Genomic DNA, 12,893 nt, shown 5'->3' with positions numbered 1-12,893 from the left:
TGTAGCACTCCCATGAGCCATCTGTCCTCAGAAAACCAGTTCATAAATTACCATTTTATTCTAACCAGGCTGAGCAGGGTCTTACTTTAAAGATGCTGTAGACGTCATTTTTCTCGACGTTCGGTCCAAAGTAGACCGTGCGCTTCCTTCGAGTGGCCGGGTCAACTTCGACCTCAAGCTCCGGTTCCGGCATCGGCAGGATGCAGGGGTATGGCTCAAAGTCCTCCACCTGGTACGAGTATCCTGACAGCTTCTGCACGGGCAGCTGGTTGTACACCTGCAGTGTCACACACACCAACAGTTTAGAGCAGAGGCAGCAAAAGTGAAGTTTTCTTCATTTTACAGAAGACCAAAAAACAAAAACTTCAAATCACTGCATCCTCTTTAAACAGCTAATATCTACAGAGAACATTAAAAGTCAGTATTGATATGGAAAAACACTTGCCTTTTTCAAACCTACATGTCTTTTGCATTACATACAGTATGTGACATCAAGGCAGAATTAACATGTCATGTCAATTATATTAATCCTAAATTCAGCCATAAGAAATGTTCATTAAAAAATGATAAAAGATAAAAAACACTTTCTAACAAGAGCAAAAAGAATGTAGGTGCATCCTAATGCTTTGTTTGGGGCAAAAGGGTTGGACAAATTTAATCAGAAGTCTTAGTTTTTCCCTCTGTAATTTTTTTTCTTCCTTTTATCATCAGTTGTAATTCTCATTTTCGCCCAAATATTTCACCTGTGTGCCTTTTGCACTAGACACGCTAAGGATTCTTGCAATGAGACACACATTACTGCATTACTGCACGGCTGCCTGCAAAGTAATAGTCATAGTTAAGGTAAAGCCAACCCATTGCTTTGCTGATATCACATAACCAAGCTACACTATTTTATTAAATATCACATTTTGACTAATGAGTGTTCTGAGCTGCAGATATGATGGTGGTTTCTGTCTGACTACAGCAACATAAAAAGGTGTGGAAATCTGCACTGAGTGGACACAGGAGACTTTAGTGCTATGATGGTCTAAATGTTGTTTCAAAGGCTTCTCAACCTCACAACAACAAAATTCTGAAGAAAACACTGAATACATGTCTCTCTCTTTTTGTTGGTGTGGAAATGGTCAAATTTAAATGTTCACATTTTAACCAATCAGCAAAAAGCATTTGGTTTCAGCAGATAAAATCCAAAAGACATCTGATTCAAGATTCAGGTTCAGGTAAAAGCGCAGATGTTCATTTTGGTGAGAGAGGCCTGGACATCAGAGTCTTACATAGCCGACAGTAAGTTCCTGCTCCGGCTGCAGCAAAAGGACGCTCTGGTCGATTGCTCTGACCGAGCAAAGGGAGCCGGGCTGAGCCTGAACGCTCAGCTTGGTCTTCTCTCCTGGAAGTTCCTGTTCAGACGAGAACTTCAGAGAGACCTGCGGAGACACAGACACCTCATCAGTCCCATCAACTTCACTGTTGATTAGATGCATTTTGCATGCATCCAAACCATTAAAGGTTCAGCCTAATATCTACAAAATGTATATCTAATCTTTTCCTGAAGCAAGCAGCTGTATTTAGCTCCGATACCTTTTTTCCTCACTTTTCCCCAGCCATTGGTTTCCATTCATTTCACTACAATATGAAAATGAACTTTCAGAGACTTCAGACTCTCACACCAAAGTCCTTCACATTGTGGTGTTTTCTACTTGGTTTAATTTCGCACTTCAGCTTCAGCTTTTCTTCCCTTCTCTACCAGCGCCCCATTATTATTATTATTATCATTATTATTATTATCATTATTATTATTATTATTATTATTATTATCATTATTACAGTATTAGCATAGCCAAGATTTGCTGAAAAAAAAATTCACATGGATAGACTATCAACTACGACACAAGTTGCACAAGTCTCGCTTGGTATTTCCTGGTTGTAAGAAGCGCTGTTTCAGAGCTGCTGAACTTCGCTCTGACCGATGACAGGTGATGAAGCCCTGTGACCTCATCACAGCCCTCCGCTGCAGCTGGGCACAATTTGGCGCTCTTAAACTGGTGATGGAAATGCAAATCAGTGTGTCACAGTTTGACTCAGCATGGCCAAAAGAGCTGTTGGAAAACTCCATTTGTTTTCCTAAAAGCAGCAGCACTGTTGTGTTTTCATGACTTGAAATTGGGTGGCGTGAAACGGTCCCTCTGCCAGTAAATAGACATTTGCTTTACACAGCAAATTATCAGTCCTTTGGTTCAGAAATGTTGACAACTTTGTTAGCCACAGGAGCAAAACACAAGGTGGGTGTTTCAACCAAACATTAAAATTTGAAAATGAAGGGATTTCAATTATATTCTGTGAAAGCTTCACTACCCTTGCATCATTTGCAAAATAGTTTCAATCGTTTTCACCTTTCTGCAGTGAAGTGATTGTGCCTCATTTGGCAGTCATAAATAAAATAATACAACATAAATAACATAAATAAATGCGGTCATAAATGTAAGCTTAGACTTTCAACCCAACAGGTAAGTGCAACAACGTTTATGTGCCATTCAAGATTTCATCAGCCTTTAAAAGCTTGCAAAAGAATGAGACAAAACGACATCAAGACCTTGTTATTGAAGCAGAGCTGAACGGGGAAGTCCTGACTATCGGCTACTCCCTCGCCACTAGGCATCACAGTGTACACCACCACCTGAGCAACAGGCGCCAGGTCTGTCATCCGCTGCAGGGACACAGACAGCTCCCCTCTGTTGACTGAGACAGCAAGAAAATGACCAGAGACACAGAAGAGTGACATACAGAGAAGATATGTAGGGATCTGTCAAAATATACAAAAGGAAGTTACAGAGGCTGTATATACAGTACAGGCCAAAAGTTTGGACACACCTTCTCATTCAATGTGTTTTCTTTATTTTCATGACTATTTACATTGTAGATTCTAACTGAAGGAATCAAAACTATGAATGGACACATGTGGAGTTATGTACTTAACAAAATGAGTGAAAGGTGAAATAACTGAAAACATGTTTTATATTGTAGTTTCTTCAAAATAGCCACCCTTTGCTCTGATTACTGCTTCGCACACTCTTAGCATTCTCTCGATGAGCTTCAAGAGGTAGTCACCTGAAATGGTTTTCCAACAGTCTTGAAGGAGTTCCCACAGGTGTTTAGCACTTGTTGGCCCCTTTGCCTTCACTCTGCGGTCCAGCTCACCCCAAACCATCTCGATTGGGTTCAGGTCCGGTGACTGTGGAGGCCAGGTCATCTGCCGCAGCACTCCATCACTCTCCTGCTTGGTCAAATAGCCCGTACACAGCATGGAGGTGTGTTTGGGGTCATTGTCCTGTTGAAAAATAAATGATGGTCCAGCTAAACGCAAACTGGATGGGATGGCATGTCGCTGCAGGATGCTGTGGTAGCCATGCTGGTTCAATGTGCCTTCAATTTTGAATAAATCCCCAACAGTGTCACCAGCAAAACACCCCCACACCATCACACCTCCTCCTCCATGCTTCACAGTGGGAACCAGGCATGTGGAATCCATCCGTTCACCTTTTCTGCGTCTCACAAAGACACGGGGGTTGGAACCAAAGATCTCAAATTTGGACTCATCAGACCAAAGCACAGATTTACACTGGTCTAATGTCCATTCCTTGTGTTTCTTGGCCCAAACAAATCTCTTCTGCTTGTTGCCTCTCCTTAGCAGTGGTTTCCTAGCAGCTATTTGACCATGAAGGCCTGATTCACGCAGTCTCCTCTTAACAGTTGTTCTAGAGATGGGTCTGCTGCTAGAACTCTGTGAGGCATTTATCTGGTCTCTGATCTGAGCTGCTGTTAACTTGCGATTTGTGAGGCTGGTGACTTGGATGAACTTGTCCTCAGAAGCAGAGGTGACTCTTGGTCTTCCTTTCCTGGGTCGGTCCTCATGTGTGCCAGTTTTGTTGTAGCGCTTGATGGTTTTTGCGACTCCACTTGGGGACACATTTAAAGTTTTTGCAATTTTCCAGACTGACTGACCTTCATTTCATAAAGTAATGATGGCCACTCGTTTTTCTTTAGTTAGCTGATTGGTTCTTGCCATAATATGAATTTTAACAGTTGTCCAATAGGGCTGTCGGCTGTGTAGTAACCTGACTTCTGCACAACACAACTGATGGTCCCAACCCCATTGATAAAGCAAGAAATTCCACTAATTAACCCTGATAAGGCACACCTGTGAAGTGAAAACCATTTCAGGTGACTACCTCTTGAAGCTCATCGAGAGAATGCCAAGAGTGTGCAAAGCAGTAATCAGAGCAAAGGGTGGCTATTTTGAAGAAACTAGAATATAAAACATGTTCTCAGTTATTTCACCTTTTTTTGTTAAGTACATAACTCCACATGCGTTCATTCATAGTTTTGATTCCTTCAGTGAGAATCTACAATGTAAATAGTCATGAAAATAAAGAAAACACATTGAATGAGAAGGTGTGTCCAAACTTTTGGCCTGTACTGTATATTGTTGAAAAAACAACTGAAAGAGGTTACAATCTGCTATGCATGCTTATTATGATAGCATCCTTGGTTTAAATCACATGAGTAAAGACTTTACCAATTCCTGCTTGAACAGCCACTGGGACACGGCCATGTTGCACAATTCCACCTCGGGACATCACCTGTCAAGTAAAATAATGCAGGCAAAAAGGTTTATAAACATACATGAATGGAATTATACATAATTTACATAATAGGACGAAGAAATGTGGAGTCTTCGGTGAGTTTTACCATTTGGGGTTTCTTAATAATGGCAGCACAAAAGAGTTTACACAACACAGATCATGACTTAGACTTATGATGTAAGTTCATAAGGACCCTGTGATGCACTGCTGATGAAGCAGGAACTGGGCTTTTAGAGTCACCCACAGCATCAGTCTCACCAGGTAGAAGAAGTCAAGCACTTCCTGTCCCTTCTTCAGCTCATCCCCCTGGATGATGTACTGAGCACGCACAGTAGCGTCCTTGTCGCAGGAGAACTTGCGGAGGCTCTGCAGAAGCTTCAGAAAACTCTTGCTCTTGGAGTAAAACGGTGTGACGAAGTGGTGGGCCAGCCTGTATTCTGCTCTCCGCAGCTTCGGCACGTATTCCTCCTCCTCTTTCTTTCTAGAATGTGCCTATTGAGACAACAGCAGGAGAATGAAGAAGCGATTCATGCATTTTCTAGTCCAAGTGCACAGAGGGACAAGAGGGAGGGTCATGAAGTCACTACAGTTGACTAGTATCATCTGCACAGCATGAATGTTACAACAAAGTTTCATAGCAATGCAAAAAAATGGAGTTTGAGACAATAGTGTACAAAAAAATAAATAAACAAAAAAAAAAAATGGCCTGCTGGTGGCGCTAAAGGCAAGGTCAAGGGGACACCAAAACTGCCAGGTTAATGTGGTCACAAAATGCCACGGGAATGTAAAAATATGGTTTTGAGGGATTAGTGTGCAACATTTTCAGTACATTTAATTATGATGCAAATACTCTTATTCCTTCCTTGTTGTGTGCTTTGTTTTTCATTTTTTTCCCCTATTTTTATTGAGTGAGTGAATCTTCAAAATCAAAATGAAAATCATCGTATCATCATCAGGTCTATTAGTATTTCTAGCCTGCAAAGTGGTGAAAAAAGGAAACGTCTGCACACTGAAAATCAAATGCACGATTGGTGGGGGGCATTTTAATTGCAGCATTTATAGTTGCATTTTTTTAGTTTCCCATGGTCCGAATGTTGTTTCAAAGCTTTTCCTATAATAAAATGCAGAGGGTAACACTGAAAACCTCCAAACATCCAAAAATATCAGTTTCAGCCTTGAAAATGTTTGATTGTACCCCGAATGGACGTGACAAAGTTTTCCTGTCCTCCCACATCATATTTGCCAATTAATCCACTCGTGGCATGCCTGAAGGAAACAGAAAATTCATGTTCAAGTACCAGGAGGTGAGACAGTTACACTACCTTCAGAGACACACCGTCCTTCCATAGCGAGGTGTCCAGGGAAAAGAAAGCCATGCCTTTGTTGTCTGTGGTGAGGGTCAGGTTCTCCAACACCTCAGAGCTGGAGACAGTCACATACACAGGCTCGTTGGCAGCAGGTTTTGAGTCTGGACCCGTCATTTTGACCTGAAAACAAGAAAGAAAAGAGAAGCTAAAGCTGGACCAAGCAAATGAGAAGCCAGCAGTCAATGTGCAATGCCATGTGAGTGACAACTGGGAACCAACCGGCTATCGACTGACAGTGGGGGTTTATACAAGTCACTACAAAAACATGGATATTAGTTGTAGGTGTTTTAGGTCCAGACAACATTTCAGCCCATCTGCCTCTTTCACTTTCCACACAGACTGTTTACCTGCAGGAAACCACTCAGACTACAATGAAATGGAAATGGAAACCAGAACGCTTTCAACATATATATGTATGTAATATCTGTTAATAAATAAAATCTGTTTATAGAGATTACATGAATGATGCAGCCTTCCCTCCAGGTTTTGTCAAACTCATCCTGGTGGTACAGCACTGATTGTGTAACCTTTTGAAGTTGGACATTGACCTTCAGTTATAGCACCCTCATCAGATCAATCTAATTTTTAAATGCCTAAATGCAATGCTAAAATACCTCACCTCTTCAAGTTTGGTCAAACCCCTACCAGTGATGTCTACAGCAGCTGAGAAATTTGATGGACGGACACAGACGGGTCAGCTGTACTCATGGTAAAAGTCTATCTGAGGTGCTGACAACAGGCTGCAATCTCAACTGATTATTGAAGACAGTAGTTACCTTCCCTTCAAATGCAATCCCTGGCTTGTACGCTGCAGATACGTCCTTAAAGGTGACGGTTCTAATTTGACTGGTGAAGCTGACTTGGCCACTGCCTTTGAGGATGACACCTAGATTGAGGGTAGAGGTAAAAGCCAGAGATCAGCGAGAAATACTTGTACTTGTTCACTTGTATTTAACTTCCAAGACTTGATTCTAGCAGCTCAGACTGATGCCGTACCAGTTCCATACTCCTCCATTTCAGCCTCCACCTCAAAGCTGTCCTCGTACGACCTCTTGGTCGGTGAAAACTCCGTCACATTCAGGGTTTGTGTTGCACAACCAGTTTTGTCCGTCTGGAAGAGAACAGCAAGGCTAAATTTCCAGCAGACTAAAACAATGATTTACTAATCATCAGTAAAAGAGCCCTGAGCTCACAGAAACACAGATTATCTCACTGTAACATACTCACTATCAGCTCATACTTCTTGCAGATGTCATGATCTGTGGCACTTGAGTACCAGTAGAAGCGTACGTTCTTTCTACAAACCACTGCCTTGACTGATCCAAGAACTGGTTTCCCATATGTGTATCTACAGAAAAACACAGGAGAATACATAAATGAGTGTTTTAACAATAGTTTTGATCAATTTGGGTTTGACCAATACTGGTTGTTGAAGGCACCAACAGAGAATATCTGGTGACAAAATTCAGTTTCTTTGAATGTGACCATGTTCATGACAAAAAACGAAAACAGTGTTTGAAAAAAAGTAATTTCCCCCTCAGACTTTTACTATTCCTAGGACAGAAAATCCTTTCAAACAGCAATGAAAAGTCTGAACAGACCACGAATCGCATCCGTGTCTGGAAGCCCGGCCTCGATAGTCGTGTTTGTATCCAGAGTCCAGTGAGACGGACGGACTGGGGTGGGAAATAGAAAACACCGGTGGTGATGTGGAGTGCACAGCAACAGCAATCCAGATTGTTTTGTAGTGGAACTGAGCTCAGCTGACACTAATAAAAATAAGTGTAGACAGGCAGGCATTCCTACCTTGCCTTGCGTTTCCGTCTATCATCAGTTTGTGCTTTCCACACAGAGTTGGACGTGCTAAATGCTTACTGCAGTGCTAATCGCAGTGCATCACCAGGGGACGAGAGCAGCACACACAAAGACATGCAAGACCATCCAGCAGTATGTAAGTAGTCTGTTCTATTTGCTTCTGCTGTTTTTTTTGTATTATGCTTAATTGATCTGTATTCCACAGCTTCTACTGATCATTGATCAGTCAGCCAGATCTAAAGGCTCAGTCCCACATTCGTAATTAGTATTGTCCTGTCTAGCCACTTCTTCCCCAGTCAGGGATTTGATTCACACTAGCCTGCAGGCAGACGATTTTGAAAACTTGTAGTCCAAATAGTCCATAAGGAATAGTGGAGACACTGGTCAAACATAATTTTCAGTGTCATTATCTAGTTTGACCTCTGGCCATCATTTGATGCTTGAAAACACTCACTTTCCACAGATCTTAAGTGGTGCTTCTTGGTCCAAAATGGTGATGATACTGGGCAGGTGAACCTTCACCTCAAACTTAGGCAAGACTGAAAAACCAAAACAGAACAAACAAAAACACAAAATTAATATTGCTGGACAGCACTGCTTCATCTGAAAACAGATCAAATTCAAAGCAGATCCAAACGGTGTTCAGCCTAAAACAGCAGCAGACCGTATTCTTTGATGTCAAAGCTGTGAGATATTTGCTCTCCGCTCTGGAGCCAGGCTGTGATCATGTAGCTTCCTTGCGCTGCCTCGGGACTCATGGGGTGGGAGAGATCAAGGATGCCGCTAACAACTGGCTGGTCCAGCCACTGGGCAATGCGGTTTGTGTTAGGGTCCTGCAAACAAAGTGAGAGCCACAGAGACATTCATTTGTAGCTGGGCTCAGGCCTGTTAGCTTTTCATGATGTAGGTCATGTTAAAAAAGGAAAAGTCCACCATAAGACCTTCTTTCACTCTCCATATCACCAGTCTGTCACTTTACATTAATTCCAGGAGTTATTTTATGATCAGTGCTCTAATTTATGTTTTTTTGGTGCACCAATTTTCCTTCGACCTGCTTCATCTCCTTGTGATTTCCTACATCACCAAAAACAATTTGGTTTTTGTTGGAGAAATGACCTTGTTGCATGTAGCCCTTGTACATTTAGCTGGCATAAAAGACTCGTAGACACTTTATATCAAAGGCAGATGAAGTATAAAAGTAGTATAAAACCACAGTATTGAACACAGACAGGAAAATAATAGAAACACAGTTCAAACAGCAGAGACAGCTGTAAAAAGACGGGTCTTTGAGCGGTATCTCTGTCTCCTCTATGATGAACTCTCTCTGTATGATAGTTGAATGTTGGTGCAAAATGGTGAGTCTAGAAACACGCCTTCTCTCTTTGATTCCAAGGGACTGGCACGAAAATTTCTCCTCTTACGCTCCACTATAGTGGCGCCGGAAATATCTTGGTGTGACGTCACGTGGTCTATGTTTATCCGGTTCACGATAAGAAAACAAAAGCCACCAAACAACAAAATGGACCCAGAAAAACAGGGCACACCATCCACAACTGTTTGAGCACTGTCCAGGTGTTTCAGGGTGGACTTCCTCTTCAACAAATCGATTTTCTAATTCAGAAATTGTGGTGGAGACAGCACTCCAGCCCTCCCAAGTACAATTTTACTTTTTGCTTAATTAGGAGGTAAAATTACAGGGGCTAAAATCCACTTCGGTAAAAGTAAAAAGCAGCATATTTAAATTATACTCAGAGTATAAGTCCCTAAGCTGCAAGTTAGATGTATGACATTGTTAGATGTGATCTTTCCCATTGGATTTCAATGAGCCAAGAGGACAGAGGGCAAACTACATTCTTTAACTGGGAAAAAAAACCTCACAAAATAAAGCCGGCCAGTGTTAGACTGTCCTGTTTGTGATGGTTTATGGAGAGCCGAAAAATGTTTTTACCGGTAATAGAGGTGATTTAAAACGTACTGAATTACAGCATGTCAGCAAAAACTAAAACTATACTGACTCTGCTCTTTTCTGAAAATAATAACAAGAAAATAAATAATAATGAAATAAATGTAAAATTGGCATGATGAGTGATATGTTGTGCTAAGACTTTTAGTGTCTCTTACCTGCAGCTCCACCACTTTGTACTGAAATGAAAGAAGCAAAACAAAAATAGGTAAATGTTGGCTGATCAGTAAATGTTAACAAAAAACTTACCGTTAGATGAAATTTTTGAAAGTATTGATCGGTGACATTCTGATGTTAATAAATGTAAATTTTGTTCATCTCGGTTATGACTAATACAACACAGAAGCAATTAAAGCTATAGCCTGTTAACTTTTACAGCTGGTGTAAAATCTCCTGGGAAAAGGTCCTTTGGCACACAGGAAGTGATAGGTTCATCTGGAATAAATAGTGGCAGAACTGGGTAGTGAGCATGAGCAGAAGAAAAGAGCGCCACCTACAGACGCTCAAACAGAAAATCCAACAAAGGAGCAGCACAGCAATGAGCACTTAGAAAAAAAAACACATAGACCAAAAATAATCCCACATATTTTGCAGATTGCACCTTTAACAATCCCTGTGGGGGAATTTGAGATCTTTTTTTGGTTGAGTGCTCGGGCTTTCCAGTGTCTGACATTTACTGGCAAGCTAGCCTGATGTATTTGAATGAATTTGAAATGCTTACTGCACCCAGATCCAGTCCCAGCCAAAATATTTCCCCACACAAACGGAAAGGCCTTGAGCCAGTATTGATTCAGATGCTTGGGTCAAACGCTCTGTGTGCCAAATGAACTCTGACAGCATGTTTATCAAGCCACCTCCACACAGCGTTTCACACCCACGCTGTCTTAAAAACCAACAAACAGACCTCCCTGCCTCCCACTCTCCTGAACCAAAATAGACCTCTTCCCTGGATTTAGTGACTAAATGGTAGAAATCACACCAGATCACAAACTTTGGAACGACTGAACTTACCACGCGATCCACAGGGACAAAACGGGTATCCAGAGAGACGATCCGGAACTGGACTGAAATAAAGAAAAACAAGTCCAAGTTGGAATTAATTTATCCTCCGTGTATAAATGAATGCACAGTGTTTTGTCTTGATGGCTCTCGTGCACACAGTACAACCAGGACAGGGCAATATGCATATAACTCAACATATGTAGGCCTTTATTCAAAATTATTATGCATATTACAGAGCACAAAGAGGTGCCACAAATCACTTCTTTAGTCGTGCACCATGGCAGAACGTTTTATAGAGATTCTGTACCACCATGTTTCAAACGGCTCAGCATGGACCTTTATGGTGTTCTTATGATATATTTTGAAGAGCACTACATGTCGCATTTAACACCAGTAAAACATTAATGTATTCATTTTGGGACACAAGTTTGAAGGAAAGATACAACATTTTGGGCAAAATACCCTTTTTCTGATTTATCAAGACTAAGATGAGACGTTTGATACCATTTTCTCCTCTGTACGTCCAGTGGTTCGGTTCCTATGGGTAGCATTTTGTGTTAGCTTAGCATAAAGATTTGAAATCTATGGGAGTCGTTAGCCTAGCTCTGTCAAAGTGAAAAAAATAAACCTTGGAGCAACTTGGAAGCTGTTTTATTTACAAGGTGTATTATGTGTTTTTGAAATAAATGTCCCAGAATTAATAAAAACCAACAAAACAAAAAAAACAAAAAAACAAAAACAAATGAGTGTTGTAGTAGAATTTTATTTGTGTTCAGTGGTTGCAGTGTCACCATCTAATTTCTCCTGAAATGGATCTCATTTTTGTTTTTGTTTTTTGTTGTTGTTGTTGTTGTTTTTAAATTCCAAGACGAATATTCGAATACACCTGATCCACTGTGTAAATAAGACAGCTTCCAAGTTGCTCCTGTGGCGATTCTCGTCCTCTTAATGTTTTTCTCGTCATCCCTGAACACAGAAACTCAACAGGCCAGAGAACGGGACATGGTAGCAACCTAACCAGCTATTTTTTGCGTTTCAGTAGCGAGCTAAAATTGTGCTTGTTGTCAATTTATCCAACAAATCCTGTCACAAAACAGCGAGCTAATGTGCGCCAGTAGATATTTGTTAGCAAAATGCATATTTCAATTGGAAAGTGGCAACAGAATTCAGTGGATACAGTCCCATTGAAGGGCGAAATATGCAAATAAAAATGCTCAAGTTTTAATTGAAGCTACTAGCGGAGTTTCAGGAGCAGGACCGAACCTCTTCTGGTACTCCTGCAAATAACCCAACCCTCAGCTACTGTTTCGCTCTCGTATTCTCTCCTGGCCCATTTCTCTTTCTTCTTGCTCCACTCCACTTTCCACCTTCCTCCATAAAGTCCTGAGGGGGGTGATAAGGGGGGGGTTCATCGTGCCCGGGTGCTACGGCGGATTCCCTACACACAGTCCATTATCTGAAGAACTACAATCAAGTTCAAGCCTCAAACAATCATCATCTTATCAATAAATAATTTCGGCGCCTCTCATTGATGGTGTGGCCCCTGCTGGTGAACTCCGGCTTAACACACAGACTATGACAGGGATAATTTCATGAAACCCCTGTGGATTTTCCTTACTGTAAAAACACAACGGATCCAATATTCCACATTTTAGCAAGGATTTGTTGTCAAATGTGTGACTTTTGAGGCCTACTGGCTTTTACACCGCATTTTCCATTGCAGTGAAACCTAGTCCATTATTTTACTGCACAAAACAGAAAGGGGGCGCTGTTCTTCCAAAGCAAACACAGCTAAAACTCTGAGAATTTCTGTCTGGAAGGAGTAAAAGGTCAATGGAAACTGTTATCACTTTCAACATCTGTATCTGGGACCCAGAGAGAGGCAACATGAAGAATGGGTGTTAATGGGAAATATGCCTTTAATTTTGAGGAACAATAGCACTAACAATACCACTCATGTGAGACAGAGGCTGCTAATCATCTGACCATGGTCTCAGTTGTTTATGCCAGTAATATTGCATATTCTTAAAATCCTACACATCGCACCTTTAAGAATAAATAGAATTAAAAATGCTCCACTGGATTTTCTACTATCATTTGACA

At 41.2% G+C, this 12,893-nt stretch overlaps 1 protein-coding gene across 2 annotated transcripts in view; it reads right to left on the bottom strand.

Moving 5' to 3' along the window:
* Positions 1 to 12,893, bottom strand: part of LOC115370529 (alpha-2-macroglobulin-like protein 1) — a 47,696-nt gene that overhangs the window by 29,846 nt on the left and 4,957 nt on the right. For both annotated transcript variants that reach the window (XM_030067560.1, XM_030067559.1), the window contains exons 4-16: positions 10,800 to 10,852; positions 9,947 to 9,967; positions 8,490 to 8,658; positions 8,280 to 8,364; positions 7,238 to 7,358; positions 7,007 to 7,121; positions 6,787 to 6,896; positions 5,966 to 6,130; positions 4,902 to 5,135; positions 4,577 to 4,640; positions 2,594 to 2,739; positions 1,278 to 1,427; positions 86 to 277 (exon numbers count right to left, since the gene is read on the bottom strand). In XM_030067560.1, the coding sequence (XP_029923420.1) occupies positions 86 to 277; positions 1,278 to 1,427; positions 2,594 to 2,739; positions 4,577 to 4,640; positions 4,902 to 5,135; positions 5,966 to 6,130; positions 6,787 to 6,896; positions 7,007 to 7,121; positions 7,238 to 7,358; positions 8,280 to 8,364; positions 8,490 to 8,658; positions 9,947 to 9,967; positions 10,800 to 10,852 (1,625 nt within the window). The remainder of the gene's footprint in view (positions 1 to 85; positions 278 to 1,277; positions 1,428 to 2,593; positions 2,740 to 4,576; positions 4,641 to 4,901; positions 5,136 to 5,965; positions 6,131 to 6,786; positions 6,897 to 7,006; positions 7,122 to 7,237; positions 7,359 to 8,279; positions 8,365 to 8,489; positions 8,659 to 9,946; positions 9,968 to 10,799; positions 10,853 to 12,893) is intronic.

Source organism: Myripristis murdjan, chromosome 13, assembly GCF_902150065.1.
Source record: "Myripristis murdjan chromosome 13, fMyrMur1.1, whole genome shotgun sequence".
In the NCBI taxonomy this organism is placed as follows: Eukaryota; Metazoa; Chordata; class Actinopteri; order Holocentriformes; family Holocentridae; genus Myripristis; species Myripristis murdjan.
This window is presented reverse-complemented; position numbering and strand designations above follow the sequence as displayed.